The sequence below is a fragment of the Schistocerca piceifrons genome, chromosome 1 (genome assembly GCF_021461385.2).
Source record: "Schistocerca piceifrons isolate TAMUIC-IGC-003096 chromosome 1, iqSchPice1.1, whole genome shotgun sequence".
NCBI classification, from domain to species: Eukaryota; Metazoa; Arthropoda; class Insecta; order Orthoptera; family Acrididae; genus Schistocerca; species Schistocerca piceifrons.
In genome coordinates this window covers 701,366,698-701,386,918 of record NC_060138.1, presented here as the reverse complement: position 1 = coordinate 701,386,918, position 20,221 = coordinate 701,366,698, and the positions used below count along the sequence as shown (strand labels likewise).

General features: G+C 43.6%; 1 protein-coding gene across 1 annotated transcript in view; it reads right to left on the bottom strand.

The window, feature by feature from the left end:
- Window positions 1-19,476, bottom strand: part of LOC124769265 (peripheral plasma membrane protein CASK-like) — a 698,413-nt gene extending 678,937 nt beyond the window's left edge. Inside the window, exon 1 of the mRNA XM_047249162.1 lies at window positions 19,308-19,476. Coding sequence (XP_047105118.1) covers window positions 19,308-19,476 — 169 coding nt within the window. The remainder of the gene's footprint in view (window positions 1-19,307) is intronic.
- Between the last annotated feature and the right edge of the window lie 745 nt (window positions 19,477-20,221).

Below are 20,221 nucleotides of genomic sequence, written 5' to 3'. Positions count from 1 at the left end.
CCTTACTTGTCCCTCATATGAACTTTACCGCTCTACCACGTCACGCGTGTCGCATGCGTTCTAGGTTAGAGGTGGAATGACAAGCAATGCAACCGCCTAGCTGCTTAATACCGAGACACAACCACTTGTGGGAGTCAGGGAATATGAAGCGTTGTAATACTCGTAGTTTTTGTTTCTTCACATCGACTTTCAAGAGCCACTTTCCGGGTTTTGGGATGGACAAGGAAAATTTTTATTGTAAATGATTGTGTTTACACACCTAATACCACTACTTCGCTTTTTTGTAGTCTGACTATAACTTTATCACTGCATTAAAAGAATTATATGCGGCACAGGGACGGATATGTCTTGAAAGAAAAGATAAAATCTGTCTCTGTTGAAAGAATTGAATTAAATATTGAGGCAAGTAAAAGTAGTTGACGAGTTTTGCTATTTGCGCAGTGAAACTGATTACAGCGGAAGTGTACACGAAATAAAATGCAGACTGGCAATAGCAAGAAAAGTATTTCTTAACAATAGATATGTGTTAACATCAAATAAAAAATTTAAGTGTTAGATAGCGTTTTCAGAAGATATTCGTATGTAACGAAGTGAAAGGTGGGAGACAAACCATGTAGATAAGAAGACAGTAGAAGCATTTATATGTAGTGCTACAGAAGAATGCTATAGATCAGATGTGTAGATCGCATGACAAATGAAGCACTGAGTCGAACTGGGAAAAAAATTATGGCACAACTTGACGAAGAGAAGGTATTGGTCGATGGGACATATTCTTAGTCATCAGAAAATTGTCAATTTGGTGCTGAAGGGGGATGTGAGAGCAAAACTGTACAGGGAGACCGAGGGATGAATACAGTATGCAGGTTCAAATGGATGTTGATTATGTAGTTACTCTGAGATGGAGAGGCTCGTGCAGGATAGCTTTGGTAACTCAGTTGGTAGAGCTGGGGGGTCCATCAGGCCAATCTTCGGACTCAAGAAACAGCAACAACAAAACAACGACAACAGAAGCAACAACGACAACAACAATTATAAGAACATGCAACCTAGGCCAACGAAGCTTTAAATATCGGAGAGAGTACCGCATGTTGGTGATTCCAAAGGCAGTCGCTGCACAAGAAGGCAAAATGATACATTGATTATTCAGAACAGTATGCACACCAATGGTAGAAAGCTTAGTTTAGCATTCATCTCCCGTAATAAGCCTTAAATTAACATTTATGATTGATGGAATACTGATAGCAGTATCAAATCTAAACTATGTCTCACACAGAACGTTTCTCTGTTCTAAAAGTCTTCACAGAAGCCCTCGCGCCTACAGTGCAAGAGCAGAACTCGCGTAGAGCATGGAAGGTAGGAGATGAGATACTGGTGGAATTAGAGCTGTGGGGATCGGTCGTGAGTCGTGCTTTGCTAGCTCAGTCGATAAAGCAACTGCCAGAAATATATATATATATATATATATATATATATATATATATATATATATATATATATATCTCAAAGTAACCCAAGTTTGTAATTAAAAAAGTAATGACAAGAAAAATTATCTGAAGGATAACCAAAAGACTACTTAAAGAACAATCAGAACAGAAACGATAAAATGTACGTCACCGTTTAATAATCAAGCACACCATTTCATGTAAAAATCTGTAATTGTTAAAAATTGTAAATAAAAGTTTGTATACGTTAAAAAAGCAAGAGGTCTTGAGTTCGAGTCTCGGTACGGTACACAATTTTAATTTGCCTGAAAGCTTCAGGATTCTAACGTATTTGGTAGACCACGAAAACAATTCATCGGGAGAAATGATCATCATAATAAAATGAGACAAATCTGAGATCGCAGGGAATGATTTATGTTTTCATTTTTCCGCGTCCCGTTTAAGTGTGGAACGATACAGAATCAGCTTAAAGGTCGTTCGATGAACTCTCTGTCAGCCACTTAATAGTGAATTGAGGAGTAATCACGTAGATGCACATAAAGAACAATCTGTGAACAGTGAATGATCCACTTATAGACTGTTCACTTTATCTGTAAGAAGAATGAGAAACATAACAGACAAGAGAAAAACCTTCCGATAAATGCTTAATAAGCAGAATGAATTAACACAAAACATATTTTCCCTATGTGTTACTTAGAATAATTTAAAAAAATAGTTCAAATGGCTCTATTTATTTTTTTAAATCTCATTTTGTTCGCTGTTGTTCGTTGTATCTGCTCGTGGCGGACGTCGTGAGACATCCGATGAAGTTCGTTGATGATCGATTCACTCAGGGTTTTTTTTTTTATTACAGAGGGTATGTAACCCTCTGACCGAACACGCTCAGCTACCGTGCCGGCTCTCTGAGCACTATGGGACTTAACATCTGAGGTCATCAGTCCCCTAGAACTTAGAACTACTTAAACCTAACTAACGTAAGGACATCACACACATCCATGCCCGAGGCAGGATTCGAACCTGCGACCGTAGCGATCGCGCAGTTCCAGACTGAAGCGCCTAGAACCGCTCGGCCACACCGGCCGGCACTTGTTCCCATGTTGACCCAACAACTTCGTCAGTTACGATTACAATGGGCATGGGATCATCCATCGAGATCGGACCGCGGGTCAGCGGAATCTAGTCGGCAGACCGCATGAATCCCGTTTATTATTAAACCAGGTAGATGGTCGTGTCCAGACACGCTTTCATCAAGACAAACAGCTGCTCGAGACATTCAGCATGCCACCGACACAGGCTGATGAGAGCAGCATTGTGTTGTGGGGGACAATCCCCTGGGCTCGCATGGACCCTGTGGTGGTAATCGAAGTCACCATGACAGCTGTGGACTACGCGAACATTATTTGGGACCACCTGTAACCTCTTATGCTTGATGTCTTCCCCAACAGCCATGTCATCTTCCAGCAGGATAACTATCCGTATCACAAGGCCAGAATGTTGCTACACTGGTCTGAGGAGCATGACAGTGAATTTAAGTTTATGTATTGGCCATCAAGTTCGGTTTACCTGTATCCGATGAATTCCAACTGGTACGCTATCGGGCGCTAGCACCGCGTCCACAAACCAACCACCCGTCAATTACGTAAGTGCGTAGGGATCTGGTGCCACAAACCTCTGGAAACCTATTAAGGCAGGGGCGGGCAAACGTTGCACGCGGCTCATGAGCGCACAGCGCTGCACGTGTGCTGCTCGCGTCCAATCGTCGACCGGGACAGTTGTGACAGCCGGCAGGTTGCGGCAGTGTAGTACCAGGCTAAGCTGCGGACGTTGAAGCGAAGGGACCACTACGTAGTGAACGTTGTATTTCAAGAACCGGAAAATGCACAGTGACTCAAGGACACGCAGAAGTGGAGATTTGCTATCTTTTAAAAAGCAATGGGAGAATCATTTTTTTCTTTGAGCAAAAACGTGAAAATTCGAAATGTATAATATGTGACAGTATTCTCGCTTGTCAGCGGAAGTTTAATATTGAACGCCATTATAATAAATTTCAGTATGTTCCCGTACTTAGTGCAATAAAAGAGGAATTTCTCAAGCGATTTGGGGATATATCATACTTATCCCAAGGTTTTGAATAGTTCTCGAGACAATTTGCTGTTTCTGTAGATGATATACATCCCAGTTTGCAAATGGAATTAATAGATCTACACTGTAGATTCTACAGCGTAATTCTTGTATGATACATAAGTTCCTTTTGGTAAGACGTGTAATAGATTTTTATCACGACTTTCCACAGCAAGAGTTTCCTCGTCTCCATCGTGAAGCCGCAAAGATAATGTTAGGCTCGACATACGTTTGCGAGAGCTTTTTTTCTGTTATGAAAATTAATAAGTCTCGGTTGAGAGCAAACATCAGTAATGAAAATTTACGTAACTGTTTGCGTTTTTCTGTATGTAGAAATTTTGTTCCAGACGTTAAACGTATTGTAAACTCCACCTGTGAGAATTAAATACAACGTATCGTAGGTAATAGGTACTCTTTCAAACCATGATTTCTTTCAAGCACTCGTAGTGACCTTATTCCTTCATTCAATAAAGCAGGCCAGGAAACAAACTTATTACAGAGGAAGAAGCGGTGAGACGGTATGGCGGGGAGGGGAGAGAAGCGGGTGGTCAGCTTGCCCCTGTGTGCACTCAGAACACCTGTTTACTGCACACGTGCAAGTGCACCGCACACGTGCAGGATTCCTGCCCGCCCCTGTATTAAGGTGTTACTGACTCCATGGCACACAGAATCACTGCTGATTTGCGTTCCAGAGGTGACCCAACACGCTTTTAAGTAGGTCGTCATAATGTTTTGGCCCATCAGTCTATGTGCAGAAGTTGCTTCTCCAGAACATGTCTCTGCTTTTACATGTTGCATTTTATTGTTACTTCTGCAACAGAGTTTCAAGAGTGCTTCCAGGGTAGTGTACTTGAAAACAGGTATGTATCTCGTTGCGCCTTCGTCATCTTCAGTTTTATATTGCGTACTGTTTTATTTTTTTTTCCGCACAGTGTTTTTTCTCATGTGTATGCGTTACATACTGCTGTCATCACTAGCGCTTCGCACGAAGGGTTCAAAGGAAGTAAGTACACAAAATTTTAGAATGTGTAGAGAAGATAAAAATAAACAATTTTGTATGTGACAAAAATGTCACAGTTCAACAGTTTTTTCCGCTAGGAGCCCATGAAGTGATATCCAGAGACCTTGTTGAGGATGCCGTTTGATGAATATTGCTTTCATTCGTGAAAGAAACTGGATGTTTTGAGTGTGTTGCACAGTCTTTAGTATGCAGATGCCATTTGTGCATTATGCGAACAGTGAACATTTTCGGCAACATCTCATTCTTCAGTGCCGTCTCTCGCACGCCTTCTGCACCATTGCACAATACGAATAAGTGTCATTATTAGTATCGACCGCGACTGCATGAGCTAATGGGTACCTCAGAGAAGCTGTACACGTGGCATCTTACGCTTACATATTTAGACTGTGTCTAGTGTTATGTTCGAACAAGACAATAGATACTGTACAGACAATGTAGTTTGCTAGTCCACGTTTAGCATAAGCTGTTTTTATCCTGTTCGTTTCACCAAGGACGTTGTCAGATAAACATATACAGTCTCTAAATGAAATGTATTCGCAGTTACGAATATGGACAAGCATCAGCTGTATAACGGAAAGACGAAAATAGAAATGTGTCCCGGACTGGAACTTGAACCCGGATTTCCCCCTTATCGCGAGCAGTCGCCAAACCATTTTTTTTAATGTTTTTTTTTTATCCGAGCACAGCTCGCGACGAGACCAAACTTCCGTGTCTCGTCAACACGCATCATGTACGAAGGAACATTACATCGAAATTTGAAACAACAGCGGATAAATACGATTTTGCAGTGCCTGTGTTAACGGGCTAGCGAGTCTCAGGTAAAATGTCGCCACTGTACGGGAATATACGCAATGGATGAGTTCAAGTTGTAAACGCATGGATGGCGTCATATGGAAGTTTGGCTGTGGCCGCGAGTCGTGATCGGATATCCAAATGATAAGGCGACCACTCGCGATAAGCGGGAAATCCGGGATCGAATCCCCGTCGGGCACAAATTTTCACTGTCGTCGTTCCATATTCCCAACTGCGAATACACTTCATGCATTTCATAACGGCTGTAGTCACCGCAATGCGTTTTACTATGTTCGAAGGAGCATTGCATCGTAATGCAGAGTAACACAGGCACAGCAATGTCATATTTTCAGTCTATGATCAATCGGAAAATATTGTCTCAAAGCTAAGATCATCTATTATTAGATTCGCTTCGCACAATTCGTCAGTTACATCCGCTGCTACTACGAGAGTTTGCAACATAATAAAAAATTATGGCAACTGAAGTTTTTGTGTGCTAAAAATTGACAGCGTTTATGAAATAGAAATGTGTGATTTACGACTGATGAGGTTGCCGCAGTGGTTGTAAATGCAGCTGAATTCGACTCCTGTCAGAGTTGTCACTTGCATAAAGCTCCTAAAATTATGATGGAATTATCAACCAATCGAGTGCAGCTGGGGTGATCAGCACGTGATTACGTCGAGTCAGTAGGTGGGAGACGTTGAGGCATCAAAGATCAATCTTTGTCAATACAAGCAGATACTTCGGCGAAATGTTGTGTACAACTGTTACAGTTCCTGTTGTAAAATGAAAAGAAGATATTTCGGTTAATGCAACAGCTGAAATGAAATTACGTCTGAAAGAAAATACCAATTTCTCTTAAAAGGCGGCCTGGCACTATGATTTATTCCAAATAGCGTTCATCCGAGATAGTGCTGGACTGTTACTAGCACAGATTTCCGCAGATAAAACCCTCTCAAGAACGCCTCCTGTTGCCTCTCCTTAATCGGTGTGATTCCTCTATGACGGTTTCAGTAGTCTAGAAAGTATAATTGTTCTATTAAGCACCCCATGCGCTCTCATCACATAGCCTCGGCGTTTTTCTCCAATGTTTACTTCGTACCAGTGGACTTAGAATCTGTTTTCGTTTCTAACATTTGACCGAAAAGACGACATTCACCGTACCTTAAATATGAAGTCCCGAACTTTGGACAGTGGACATTGGAAAGAGGCGGCAATGTGGCAAAGACTCTCATTCTACAAGTATCGCCTGAAAATGGAGGTAAGGTATGTTGTCGAAAAATCGTGTTTCGCCAACGACGGCTCCCGGCTGGTCACCCGAGAGCAATACAAACATCTGATTCGTCGGTAAAGCCGATGATCACATGTCAGAGTCCTCTACGGGGAGTAGATGTGTCAGAGACTTAAGAAGCTAGATAAGCTTTGTGACAAAATATTTTCTCAATCCCTCTCACCTTCTTTATGAGGTGTCGTGGCCATGGCTATTATCAACATTTGCGACGACTGAATCTCGTTAATACTGCGACCGCCCACTGTATCACAAAAAGACCATGTCTTGCCCTTCTGAGTGGAAGGATTGGGTACACCCGTCGGCAACTGGACAGAACACAAAGCAATTACTCGTACCCCACTTAGGCTTGTTTGCTCTTGCCTGGTTCTTGGGAGTAGGTTGACGACGTCTCTTGTGCTAATGCTGAGCGATGGTGACGCACTATTAAAACATTATCCAATTTCGGGGATCTGACACAAAGAGAACAACCACCGTGAAAAGAGCAACGACGAACTGTAATCAGTCTCGCGGGAAGAGAGAGAGAGAGAGAGAGAGAGAGAGAGAGAGAGAGAGCGCAATGACGCGCCGTGATCAGTTCTCGCGAAGGAGACTCAATTTTACACCAACACGTACTATTATATATATTGCAGATTTCTTCAGTGGTATCTAAAAAGGCATTTCCACCCTTCCCTACGACGATGCGGAAGAGATACCTCGGGGAACGTGTCGTGCGGTCATCAGAGCCTTTCCACCGAAGGCAAACATATCGGAAGCTGAAACAGTTGCCATTAGAGAACTGTGGAATGATCCTCAAGTAATCATTTTACATGTGGACATAGAAAATTCATGTGCGCTACTTCCACTGTATGAGCGCAGCAGAAAAATGAAGGGAAGAGTTGCCTATCTCGTACCGGTTCCATATTTGTACCACTTCTATAGAATTCGTATCTCTTGCACCACCTAATATTTAGTGATGTCAGCGTGAACTGCGCGCTTCCTGGAGCCATAGTGTCAGCTGTGAGACCTGTGTGTTGAAGATATCAGATGGCGACTATGATGATTTGGTGCAATTTTCATCTAGCATTACGTAGCGAGGAGAATTAATGTTCCATGTGTCAACACAATGTTTTATTTGTGGCTAATTGTAATTGAATCAAATGTGTGTGAAATCTTATGGGACTTCACTGCTAAGGTCATCAGTCCCTAAGCTTACACACTACTTAACCGGCCGGCCGGTGTGGCCGTGCAGTTAAAGGCGCTTCAGTCTGGAACCGCGTGACCGCTGCGGTCGCAGGTTCGAATCCTGCCTCGGCCATGGATGTGTGTGATGTCCTTAGGTTAGTTAGGTTTAATTAGTTCTAAGTTCTAGGCGACTGATGACCTCAGAAGTTAAGTCGCATAGTGCTCAGAGCCATTTGAACCAGCCACTACTTAACCTAAATTATCGTAAGGACAAACACACACACACACACCCATGCCCGAGGGAAGACTCGAACCTCCGCCGGGACCAGCGAATATAACTGAAATAACCTTTGTTATCGGACAATCGTAAGTCTCTATTTGTTGTGATTCGATTGTAGGAAATGGATGAAGACAAAATGCCGAGTTGCCTATAATGTAGTGGTGTAAGTTTCCCTTATAGTACCGGTACAGTTTAAGAAACGTCTTCGTGTGATGACCATTAAAACATGCATTTAGCATTATTAACGCAACGTAATGTAAATAATATAATTAATTTTCTAATCCATTCTCTTCCATAAGTTACTAATTAAATAATTATTTGGTATTTCAATATGATAAGAGAAAGGCATTATGGAAGTGGAGCACAGATAAATTGTTTTTGCTTTAAAATAATGTCTAAATGGGGATCATGGATTAAATGAAAGTGCACGTATGCAGAATGTGCCAAAGCAACAATTAAGAGGCATGCTAAATGTAAAAGTAAAAATGAGAACGGAGATATAAAAATTCATGGCCGAAATGCAGTTTAAAACTAATTGGAAGAACATGTTCTTGATTTCGAACGGATGATGATCTGTTTAACCATGTCGGACGTAAGAAAACTTTGATACTACAGATCGAAAGGACTGCCCCTTTGTTTTCAATACAGACAGAGCCCTGGCAAGCAAAATGTGGACTACAGATATCCAGCCAAGACATATCATCGAATCTGGGAGCAGGATGAATGCTATAAACAAAACGTCATGTCCTAGCCAAGGAGCCTTTCAGCTGACAAGTAGCCTATGAAATAAAGAAAGAAGTGTGTGTGTGTGTGTGTGTGTGTGTGTGTGTGTGTGTGTGTGTGTGTGTGAGAGAGAGAGAGAGAGAGAGAGAGAGAGAGAGAGAGAGAGAGAGAGAGGGGATTCGTCCGAAGTACGCAGGGATGAGGAAAGGAGTGAAAAATGCCTGCAAATAATGATGTAAGAGAATGAGATTTTCACTCTGCAGCGGGGTGTGCACTGATATGAAACTTCGTGGCAGATTAAAACTGTGTGCCTAACTCGGGACCTTTGCCTTTCACGGGCAAGTGCTCTACCATCTGAGCTACCCTAGCACGACTCACACCCCGTCCTCAGAAATTTACTTCTGCCAGTAGCTCGTCTCCTACTTTCCAAACTTTACAGAAGCTCTCCTGCGAACCCTACAGAACTAGCACTCCTGAAAGAAAGGATATTGTGGAGACATGGCTTAGGGACAGCCTGGGGGATGTTTCCAGAATGAGAGGCAAAGGTCCCGAGTTCGAGTCTCGTTCCAGCACACAATTTAAATCTCCCAGGAAGTTTCAGTGATGTAAGAACTAAAATAAGGAGTATTTCCTGAAACGTATCCTGGTGCATACAGAATGGCAATTATGGAACCATATGAAAAAAATGTAACTTAGTTATGAACTACGGCGTGCACACATTTTGTTGAACACGTAAACGTCCATCAGCAATGGTTTTGGGGTTATTGCTGTACACATTGTCTTTACTAGGAGCCACGTGTGTTCTGACCCGGAGAATGTGGCGGTCAATCGAGGCCCACATCAGTGGGCTCTGGGTATCCCAGCATGAACCACATCTTGTCGAAATCAGGGTCCCTTCGGATAATAGGGATGAAATCATCTTTCAAAACCTTCACGTACCGTTCGGTAGTCTCCGCGCTTTCAATAAATATCCCATCGATTATTCCACAACTGGATATTGCACACCACACGGTCACCCGCTGAGGGTGAAGAGACTTTCCGATCGCGAAATGCGGATTCTCAGTCCCCTAAATGCGCCAAATTTGCTTACTGATTAATCCATCCAAATGAAAGTGGGCTTCGTCACTAAACCAAACCACGCATGCCCATAATAATTCCCATCATGCCCCGCGGACAACCGTGCAGTTTGAACGTCCTAACGCAAACTGTTCAGAAGTTATAACGATTTTATTTCATACAGATCATTGTCACCCTGTATCTTTAAACACAGGGACGTAATTCATAACGGTGGTACAATTTACGCGCACAGTGGTACAAATTAGAAAACCAGATTCCTAATTTGTGACACTTGCAGAGTTTTAGAAAATTAAGTGTAGTGACTTTTTTTCTCTGGATTTCCGTTCTTCTTATCAGATATCAAGGACAACATTATGTTCTTGAATATGGCATTGTTTAAATAATTTTGTAACTTCGTGTTTCCGCCATAGTATGAGTTGCAGTCAAACAACAGGATCATGGAATGATTCCAATCAAAAGTCATCACCAAACGCGTTAAGACATTTACCCCACTGGGAGGCGTGACAATCAATTCCTGTTCCATAGAACGCAGTTGGCCGCATCTACACTTGCACTTCCCCGTTCGGCTGAAACCGACGATGTCTGTCCTGGGGGAGCAAAAGATGTGAAAACCACAGAGTGAAAGATCCGTGCCGTATGGAGGACATTTCAGAGTTTCCCAGCCAAATCGCCGAGGTGTACGCTTCGTCCGATTGGCAGTGAGGGGGTGGGCATTATCGTGCAACTGGATGATTCCGTCCGATAGCAGTGCTACAGCCAGAGCGCAAACGACAAAGCCAACAGTGGAAACATCTCACATATCACCCAGCCAAAGAAATCCAGAGCTGTTAACATATGTTCCGACAAAGTCAGGATGACCTCTTTCAACTGCAGGGGCCCTCCGTCCTATTTCCCGAGCGTGACACAAACAACCAGTGCGCAGCGCTATGAGACACTTTGCAGAAACTGCGGCGCGCCATGAAGTCAAAACGCCCAGGAATGCGGTGTTACGTTTTCATTTGACTACCCCTTATAAATAAAATCCGACAAGTGGTACGATTTAGGTAACTCTCTCCTAGAACTCGTTCCAGGAGCCAGCATATGTGAAATTATATGAAGATTCGACGAAAACAGTGAAAAGAAAGACCACAGATCTTCTACTCCAGTCCCTGGTGAAGGAAATAATCAAAAACTTACAAACACTGGCTGCTGCAGCGCCAAGCCCTTACAGCTTACCAAAAATTCTCAGACAAGACATTCCTCTAGTGGCCTATTGTAAGCAGCTCAAGTACAGCTATGTACCAGCTGGTACATCATCTAAGGGCAGTATTAAGCACCTAGGTACATGTCAGGACCACATCAGAAACTCTGTAAATTTCATTCACTGGATCGAAGATCTACGAATTAATACCAGGACCTTATCAGGTCGTCTCCCTCTTCACCAGAATTCCGCTTTCTGATTCCTTCAAATCGATCAGCGAAAAATACAGCTCTAAAATGACTAACCTTCTCGAATTCGTTCTCACATCTACACTCTCTCTCTTTAGCGGCTGCTCTTGTGCACGCACTGGTGGCGTCGCTATGGGGTGCCCTCTTTCACCTGTTGTGGCAGGTTTATTCGTGGAAAATTTCGAAGAGAAGGTTCTGAAAAAACTGCACTTAGCCCACATGATTTTTCAGACACGTTTATAACACATTTGTGATTTTATTACACAGGAATGAAAGACTAGGAGTTTAAGCCTCTGAACTCTCTCCATCCCAGCATAAAATTCACTATAGAAATAGAATGGCCAACTACGCTTTTAAACGTCCAAGTCAAGCGCAAATCGAACGGCATTATGAGACACAGCATGTACAGGAAAGCCACGCATGCTACTTTTTATCTCGTCACCTCCAGCTGTTATCTTTCACAACGTGAGGGTCTGCTACGAAGCTGGTCCATAGGGTCCGTGCAAAACCTGACGAACAAACCATGCCAAGGAAACCTAGCCACACCAAGTAGTATTCGATAAAAATGGATGCGGCGGAGAACAAATCCAAATGGCTTTCAAGCAGATGGTAGAGACCCAGTAAATATAACACGACGAGGAGATAAAAAATGGCGCATGTGCTGTATGCCGGCAAAGTATAGAACAAAATCGACAGAATATTGATTTGTCGTAACATTACGGGATCAAGGATTCAATAGGTAGCGAGCTGACAACTAAATACTGCAGTGATGCGCACTTAGAAAGAGGACTTGGGGCGGGACGATGCGCAGTGAGAAGAACTAATGAAACTCCAGTCAGAAGCGTCATGCTACCGGCTTTGTCCTTAGCATGCGTTTCAGGAAGTGCGCAGGACATTTAACATTGACTTCAATTTTAGTTTTGGTATGATGAAAGTACTTCGCCTCAGTAGCGATCATTACGAGTGGCATGAAGGACACAAGACAAGCGACAGTGACAGTTTTTGGGCACATGAATTTATTCAGCGGTAGCCAGAAGCATAAACAGTGGTCCAATAAGGCGCTTACGCGTGCGTTGCCAGCTATCGCCTTAGGCGATGTTCGTGAGTGTGGCGTCAGGCAAGGAGCACGCTGCCGACGCCACAAAGTATGCTTCGGTCCTCTGTTCGCAGAACACAGTCCCTTTCAGAGGTGTTAATATGCGCCAAAACAGAGAAAAATGTGTAGTAAACATAGGCTCTAAATGCGTAACTGAGGAGCCATGAGCACTTATTCGTCTTCGATACTGTGAAATGTATCTCCTCTTCTGCAAGCTGTTCAGTTTCCGTATTTTTGGAGGAGGTATTATGGAACAAAAGAAGAAGAAAAATCCAATAAACCAGTGCTCGAATGCATAACTGAAGAGCTATGAACACTTGTTCGTCTTCCACGCTGTCAAAGACATCTCTCCGACTCAACAAGTACCCATAGCTCTTAAGTTGTTCAGTTTAGAGCCCACGTTTACTAGAACATTTTCCTTGTTTTGGTCCTCTGAAAGTTGCCTACGCAACATTTCCTCGCAGCAGCAGTACCAGCACATAGATTCTGCTGTCAGAGCTATGAGAACTGTTTTCTCTTCTAGCTTCCAACACGATTGCTTCCCGACAAGGGTCCGTTACCTCAGTTTGATATGTCTTCCCCGTTTCATCATCCCTGAATGTTTGGAACATCATCACGGAATCGCGCTTTATATGAAACTGTTTCTCAAGAAATGATAACTGGAATAGTCTAACATCGAATGTGATACACGTTTGAAATTTCAACGTCTAAATGCCAAATTATTATATTACACGCAACGTCAGTACAGAAATCACTAAAAGTGACAATATCGTACATTAAGTGATGTTTGATGCTGTTATGGTGGTGGTATGAGCTCCGTAATAAATGGAAGGTGCTCGCAGAGAACCGCGGCAATAGTTCACGGTGCAATTACGTGCAGCCACACGCCTCCTACAAGCTTCGAAAATGCTTTTTGGAATACAAGCTGGGAGATCCAAGTGATCAGTCAATAGAGTTAGCTTCCTGTTGTTGAAGATATTACTTCACTAAAGGAGTCCTTTGTGTCTAACGGCACATTAAATTGTCCGCGGGCATCGCATTCTGTCTTGTGGGCCCCTACCACCACGGCACAGCGCGTCCCCAGGTTGCGGATAGGGGATACGGCCTTCAGATATGAAGGGTAGCTGCGAATACAAAAAATAAGCAGTAGCGGACAGCCGGTGGGGAGCAGCCGATGGCTTGATGAACCATCCCTGTTTCTTCTCCTCTTACTATCAAATCTGTTCATCAAGAATCAGCAACATTAATGGGCATGGGTCCCTTTGAAGTAAAATATTCCGGAGGTAAACCAGGTTCCCATTCGCATCTCCGGGCGGAACCTACTTCGAAGAGATTCAGCACGAAAGGAACTTTCTAGTTGGGAACATGGAACGTTAAAAGTTTGAACAGGCCAGGAACGTACCAGACATTATTAGACGAATTAGATATATACGATGTAGACATTACAGCTATTCAAGAATCTCGGTTGCAGGGGGAGGGTAGCATGAAGACGGGTAACTATACATTTTTCTATGGGGGTGCGGAAGCTCACAGCTTCGGAACAGATTTCGCAGTACAGAGAAAAGTGCTTCACGCAATCAGAGATATAAGGTTCATTAGTGACCGACTATCAGTTATAGTGTTGTCCGGCAGGTGGAATAGACTAGTCGTAATTAATGTACACGTACCAACTGAGGACACTGAAGAGCTTGTTAAAGACGGCTTTCATGAAGAACTAGATCAACTGTGGGATGAGTTCTCCTCGTAAGAGACAAAATTGATCACAGGTGAATTTAATGCGAAGATAGGGAAGGAGGAAGCATTCCGGCCTACAATTGAGAAACAAAGTTTGCATAACATTTCGAATGATAATGGCACAAGGGTGGTTAATTTTGCTGTTTCAAAGGACATGAGTGTTGAGAGCACATTCAAAAGGAAGGACATTCATAAATCAACTTGGGTCTCTCCGGATGGACACACCCGGAACCTAATTGATCATGTTCTTGTAGATCGGAGATGGCACACTAATATAGAAAATGTTAGGACTTTCAGGGGAGCAGACTGCGATTCCGATCATTTTCTTGTAGTTGCCCAAGTTCACCAACATTTGGGAACTTTACCTAGACATAAATGGGTACAGGAAGGGGGTTCAAGGCTAGGACAAATGCACTTCGCGGGGATGCCGGGGGAATACTGACAGACCTCAGTGCTATATTAAGTAAATGGAGGGCGTATTTTGAGCATCTATTAAATGTTTACCTGGAAGCAGGAAACGAGCAGGCGTACGAAATACATACAGCAGAACCCCAGATACCTGAGCCAACGTTAAACGAAGTAAGACATGCAATCAACAAATTGAAAAACCATAAAGCACCAGAATCAGATTGCATAACTGCAGAATTAGTTAAAAATGGGGGACAAAATTGGTGGAAGTAGTTCAGAAAGTGATAACTGAAGTATGGAACTCAGATGATACCTGAAGAGTGGCAGAAGTCGATTCTGATCCTAATTTTTAAGAAGGGCGACAAAATAGATTGTAGTAATTATAGAGGGATATCGCTATTACCAGTATGTTCCAAATTTTTCTCGAATATTCTGCTAAGCAGGCTCATACCATATGCAGATGAAATTGTGAGCGATTACCAAGCTGGCTTTCGGAGGAACAGATCAACTGTAGACCAAATATTCACCCTGCGTCAAATTTTGGAAAAGAAATGGGAATACAATAAACCAGTTCATAATCTGTTCATAGATTTTACAAAAGCATATGATTCAGTATTGCAATCAAAATTGTACAGAATTCTTTTGGAACTTGGAATATCAAAAAAGTATGTTAGACTTATAGAAGCGAGTTTGAAAAACACGAAAGGAGTGTACGCGTGGGGAAATTGGAGTCAGAATAATTTGTAATAAAGAACGGACTTAAGCAGGACACTCCCTGTCTCCGCTACTTTTTAATTTAGTCCTAGAATATATTGTACGAATGGCAGCAGATGATTCAGAGTGTGTGGAGTTAAATGGAAATATTAAGATACTAGGGTATGCAGACGATCTAATCATCATTAGCGATAGGAAAGAATCTGTAACAGCAAATGCGAATGCGTTAATCAAGGCTAGTGAAGATGCAGGCCTAAGGATAAGTGAAGACGAAACTAAATACCTGGTTACTACTAGAATGACAACAGCAGTAGATCAGGAAATGTTAAGAGTTGGAGACATGCAATTTGAAAAAGTGAACACATTTAAGTATCTAGGCGTGGACATCACTTCGAGAAATGAAATTGAATCCGAACTGAAGAAGAGATTACGGGCGGGAAATGGGTGCTACTTCTCACTGAATAGATTACTTTCGTCACGGATATTGTCTAGGAATTTAAAGATTAGAATATACAAAACTATTATTCTTCCAGCTATGCTGTATGGGTGAGAGACTTGGTCTCTCACTGTGCTAAATAAAAACCCGTTTCGAGTATTTGAAAACAAAATTTTGAGGAAAATTTTCGGAGCAAAAAGGGATGACATTAGCGGAGAGTGGCGAAAACTGCATAACGAAGAAGTTCACGAACTCTATTCAAGCCCTGACGTAATCAGTATTATTAAATCACGTAGGCTGCGATGGGGCGGGTCACGTAGCTCGAATGGATGAGGGCAGGGAAGCGCGCAGAGTACTGGTAGGGCACTTAGAGGGAAAACGTCCTGTGGGGAGACCGAGGCGTAGATGGGAGGACAATGTTAAGGCTGATTTGAGGAGCTTAGGTATTGAAGGTGAATGGAAGGAAATAGCTCAAGACAGGGGCAGATGGCGAAAATACGTTGCCGCGGTAATGGACTCTCGAATCCGGTATGACCAGTGTGTGTGTGTGTGTGTGTGTGTGTGGGCATCGCTTTCGCGGCTGGTTGATGGATTTATGGGGTTTCTGCTTCTCGGCAAATCAAAACACGCCTCAAGTTCTCTGTCACCTCCCTCCTTCCCTCCCCCCCCTCTCTCTCACCTCCCCTCCCCGCTCTCTCTCTCTCTCTCTCTCTCTCTCTCTCTCTCTCTCTGTCTCTCTGTCTCTCTCTCTCTCTCTCTCTCTCTCTCTCTCTCTACAGAACGTGAAAGGCTGAGAGCACGGCAGCTGGAGGCGGCGATCCCTGGCAGAGGGCTGTATTATTCAAGGCGGACAGAGGGCTGCCTGGCGGCAGGTCAATCCCAGATCTGAAGGGGAGCGCGCTGGGAGGACGCGGCAGTAATAAAACATCGCAATCCGCAGGCAGCCTTGTCCAGTGCCGGACTCGAGACCCCTGGTAAATCCACAGCACCTCTGTCTTGTTATCTATCTTCACGATTCAAGTTGTCTATTCCGTCGCTGGTCGAGGACGGCCTGCCAGCTCACTTGTAGATACAATGACTCCTTCATGATTTCCAAAGCCCAAAAGGCAAATTAATTTTTAAGTCCATCGTAACAGCCTTCATCAAATTTTCCTCTCAGACGACTGTCTAAATTCAGTGCAGATATCCTTATTCAGTGATGTCCAGTTTAGGTCATTTTAAGCCAGAAACATTGTTACGTTACACGAAATCTTTCGACAAATTGTCCTTAAGGGAAAAATCTCAAAACTCATTTTTTTTCTCCTGTTTATCCCACAGCTAATAAGTGAAGCATACAACGAACGTGTAACAGATTTCTGCTTGTCTTTCGTACGACTATAGTACATACATAAATGTAACGAATGCTGCTTTGGTACTATACGCTTCCTAAGCGTTTTCGAGAAATCGAAGTTCAAAGTTTTAGGAATCCGCTTGAAAGTCTCTCGGGCATGCAGCCGGATTGATTTATCGTTGTAGAACGAAGTTTCGACAGTGGACGTGACATCATCAGCAGGATGCTCCTGACTGACAGATGTGCCGGCCATGGTGATGGGGGAGTCGACTGGCGGTCCTCAGTCTGCGCTCTGTCTTCGCCGTGATGATGATGATGATGATGATGATGATGATGATTGGTTCGTGGGGCGCTCAACTGCGCGGTCAACAGCGCCTGTACAAAGTCCCAGTTTCTACACAGTCCAATATTTTACACAATCCAATCGAGAACCGACACTAATGATGATGATTATGATGATGATGATGATAAACACCGAGTCCCCGGGCGGAGAAAATCCCCAGACAGGCCAGGAATCGAATCCGGGACCCCGTGATCCAGAGGCAGCAAAGCTAGCCACTTGACCATGAGCTGCGGACTGTCTTCACCGTGCTCGGTGTTCCGTTTCCGCTGTGTCTGGATAGTTTTCAGTGCCAAAGCCCACGCTTGACTAAGTTGAAATCCATTGTCCTTGTTGATGAGGTTCTCATGTAGCCAGATTTCGATTGCCTCATTGTATAGGCCCACACAGTCCCAATAGTGGGATGTGCTATGCAAAATTTTTGTATCCTCTTATTTCATTCTGTGGCTGGTTTCAAGGCACTGTTTAGCAGTTTTTGTAGCCTTTCGGAAGTCAGCGTGTCGTTTGTATTCCGTGCACCTTTCTTCAATTGTGCGAATGGTTTATCTGACACATGCGTTCTGGCACTCACATAGTACGTAATACACTCCAGATTTAAGGAGTCCCAGGTCGTATTTTATTGTCCCTGAATCGGATTTGGTCTTTGCCGGCTTCGTTGTTGGTTGTGGTGTGGTCTTTTGCTTGAAAGCACATCGAATCTGGCGGTCGCTATGTGTTCTCTGGAACACGTCCCTGAACTGCTCCAGTGCCGGTTTTACGCTTTCTTTGTCGGAAATCACACGAGCTCGGTGGTCTAGCTCGCTTAGCACTCCTTCCATTTATAAATGGCTGATGACAGCCAGGGGGGGAGAAGGTACTGGTCCGTGTGGCTTTTCTTCTGATAGACGCTTTGTTTCAGTTTTCCAACCGGTTGAAGGAAAGTGCATGGAACATGAACGGCACACCAACCTCTACACAGCCTACAAAATCGGCAGTTGCTGAACAACGAAGTGAAATACGAAGAAGAAAAACAAAAATTTAGTAATTAAGATGTATAAGACATCCCAGTATTGGGACTTCGTATACAAAGGAGGCTATCGAAATCCGACTACTTGAGAACCTCATCAACTAGGAAAATGGATTCCAACTTAGTCAAGCGGGGACTCTGGCACTGAAAATTATCCAAGCGCAACGGAAACTGAACACCGAGCCCGGCGAAGGGGGAGCACATACTGAGGTCCGCAACTCCACCCCCGAGCGCTAGCTACTCCCAGTACCGCGGTCGGTACACTAACTGGTCCGCACACGGGGTCAATGAAGGGGGGAAGACGGGAAGACGACCGGTATACATACCGCACCGACTGCTCCAGGACGTCAGTCACCTGGAGTAACCTGACGATAGTGATGGCACGTTACACCGTAGAAAATTCGTTCTCCAACCATTAATCTATGCGGCTGCATGCTACAGAGGCTTTCAAGCGGCATATTTGCCGGGAAAGCCTAGGAACACACTTTTAGGAGCCTGCTTAATTACATACCAGAGCGCACCCGTCGAGCAACGGCATTAGCACGCCCGGCTAAGATGGGAAACTATTGAGGCTCCACCAATAACTGCACCAGATTAATAATAATAATAAATAAGAAGAAGAAGAAGAAGAAGAAGAAGAAGAAGAATAGGATACATGATTCGTTGTAACGAGAAAAGTACTTAATGGAAGATGATAAAAAAGTGATTTGACTCGAAGTACGTGAAACAACTGCTGTTAAATGCATTATTGTTAATATTTCTTCAGTCAGTGGTGATAACGGGCTTACAAGGCTCACTCACCCACTGTGTACGTATTTTAAGTTACAGTGGGATTAATGCTACGGACCGTGGAAGACTTGTCCACTACTCTACAAAGAACCAATCGCGCTGGTTCAGGTTACTGACCTGCGGTGCTGAGGCCGGGGCTGGAAGTGAACTTGGCGACGTCGACTATCTTGACGGCGAACTGCTGGCTGGTCTGCCGGTGGATGCAGCGCCGCACCACGCTGAACGGCCCCCTGTGGACAGAGAATGACGAGTGGTGAGTCACGGCCACTGCAGCACCTGCTTGCATCGTATCGCATCGACTGCAGATACTCCTTAGCTCTCCCTCAAAACGACTGTCTCCTTCAAGTAGACGAATCTGTTCACCATTTGTTCTGCACTAATCCAATGTTTAGGTTTCGCTGCTTGTCTCCCACATCCCTCACATAAAAAGTCCTTCGAACGGGCGAAGCGCAAATACCTTGTTGCATGACATTCATCTCTCCGCATGATTTACGAGGGTAATCCCAAAAGTAAGGTTTCCTATTTTTTTATACGTACATAGACCTGTTTATTTCTACAATGGTTTACACCAGTTTACAGCTTTAACATTTAGCCATTTTTCGACATAACCACCATTTCTGTCCATGCATTTTTGCAGACGCCGTGGCACTTTTTGTATGCCCATGTCATACCAGCTCGCCGCCATGCTGTTCAGAATGTTATGAACCTCTTCTTTCACATCGTCGTCGGAACTGAATCGCTTTCCGGCCAAATGCTCTTTTAACCTAGGGAGCAGGTGATAGTCACTAGGCACCAAAGTCACTAAACAGTGTTATGAAAGAAACTGAAAAATATGCAAAACAGTGCGAAAACAACGTGGTGATACACATTGCCAAGCTAGAGAGATTATATGTCAGAAGATAACAATCTAGTTGTGTCGCATGTAAAAAATGCCTTACACCTAAGTATGTTGAACTGAATGTAATGTTTCATTTTGTGAATAACAACGAAGCGAATGTCATTAAAAGTGACCATAGATTCAAGTTCAGGTG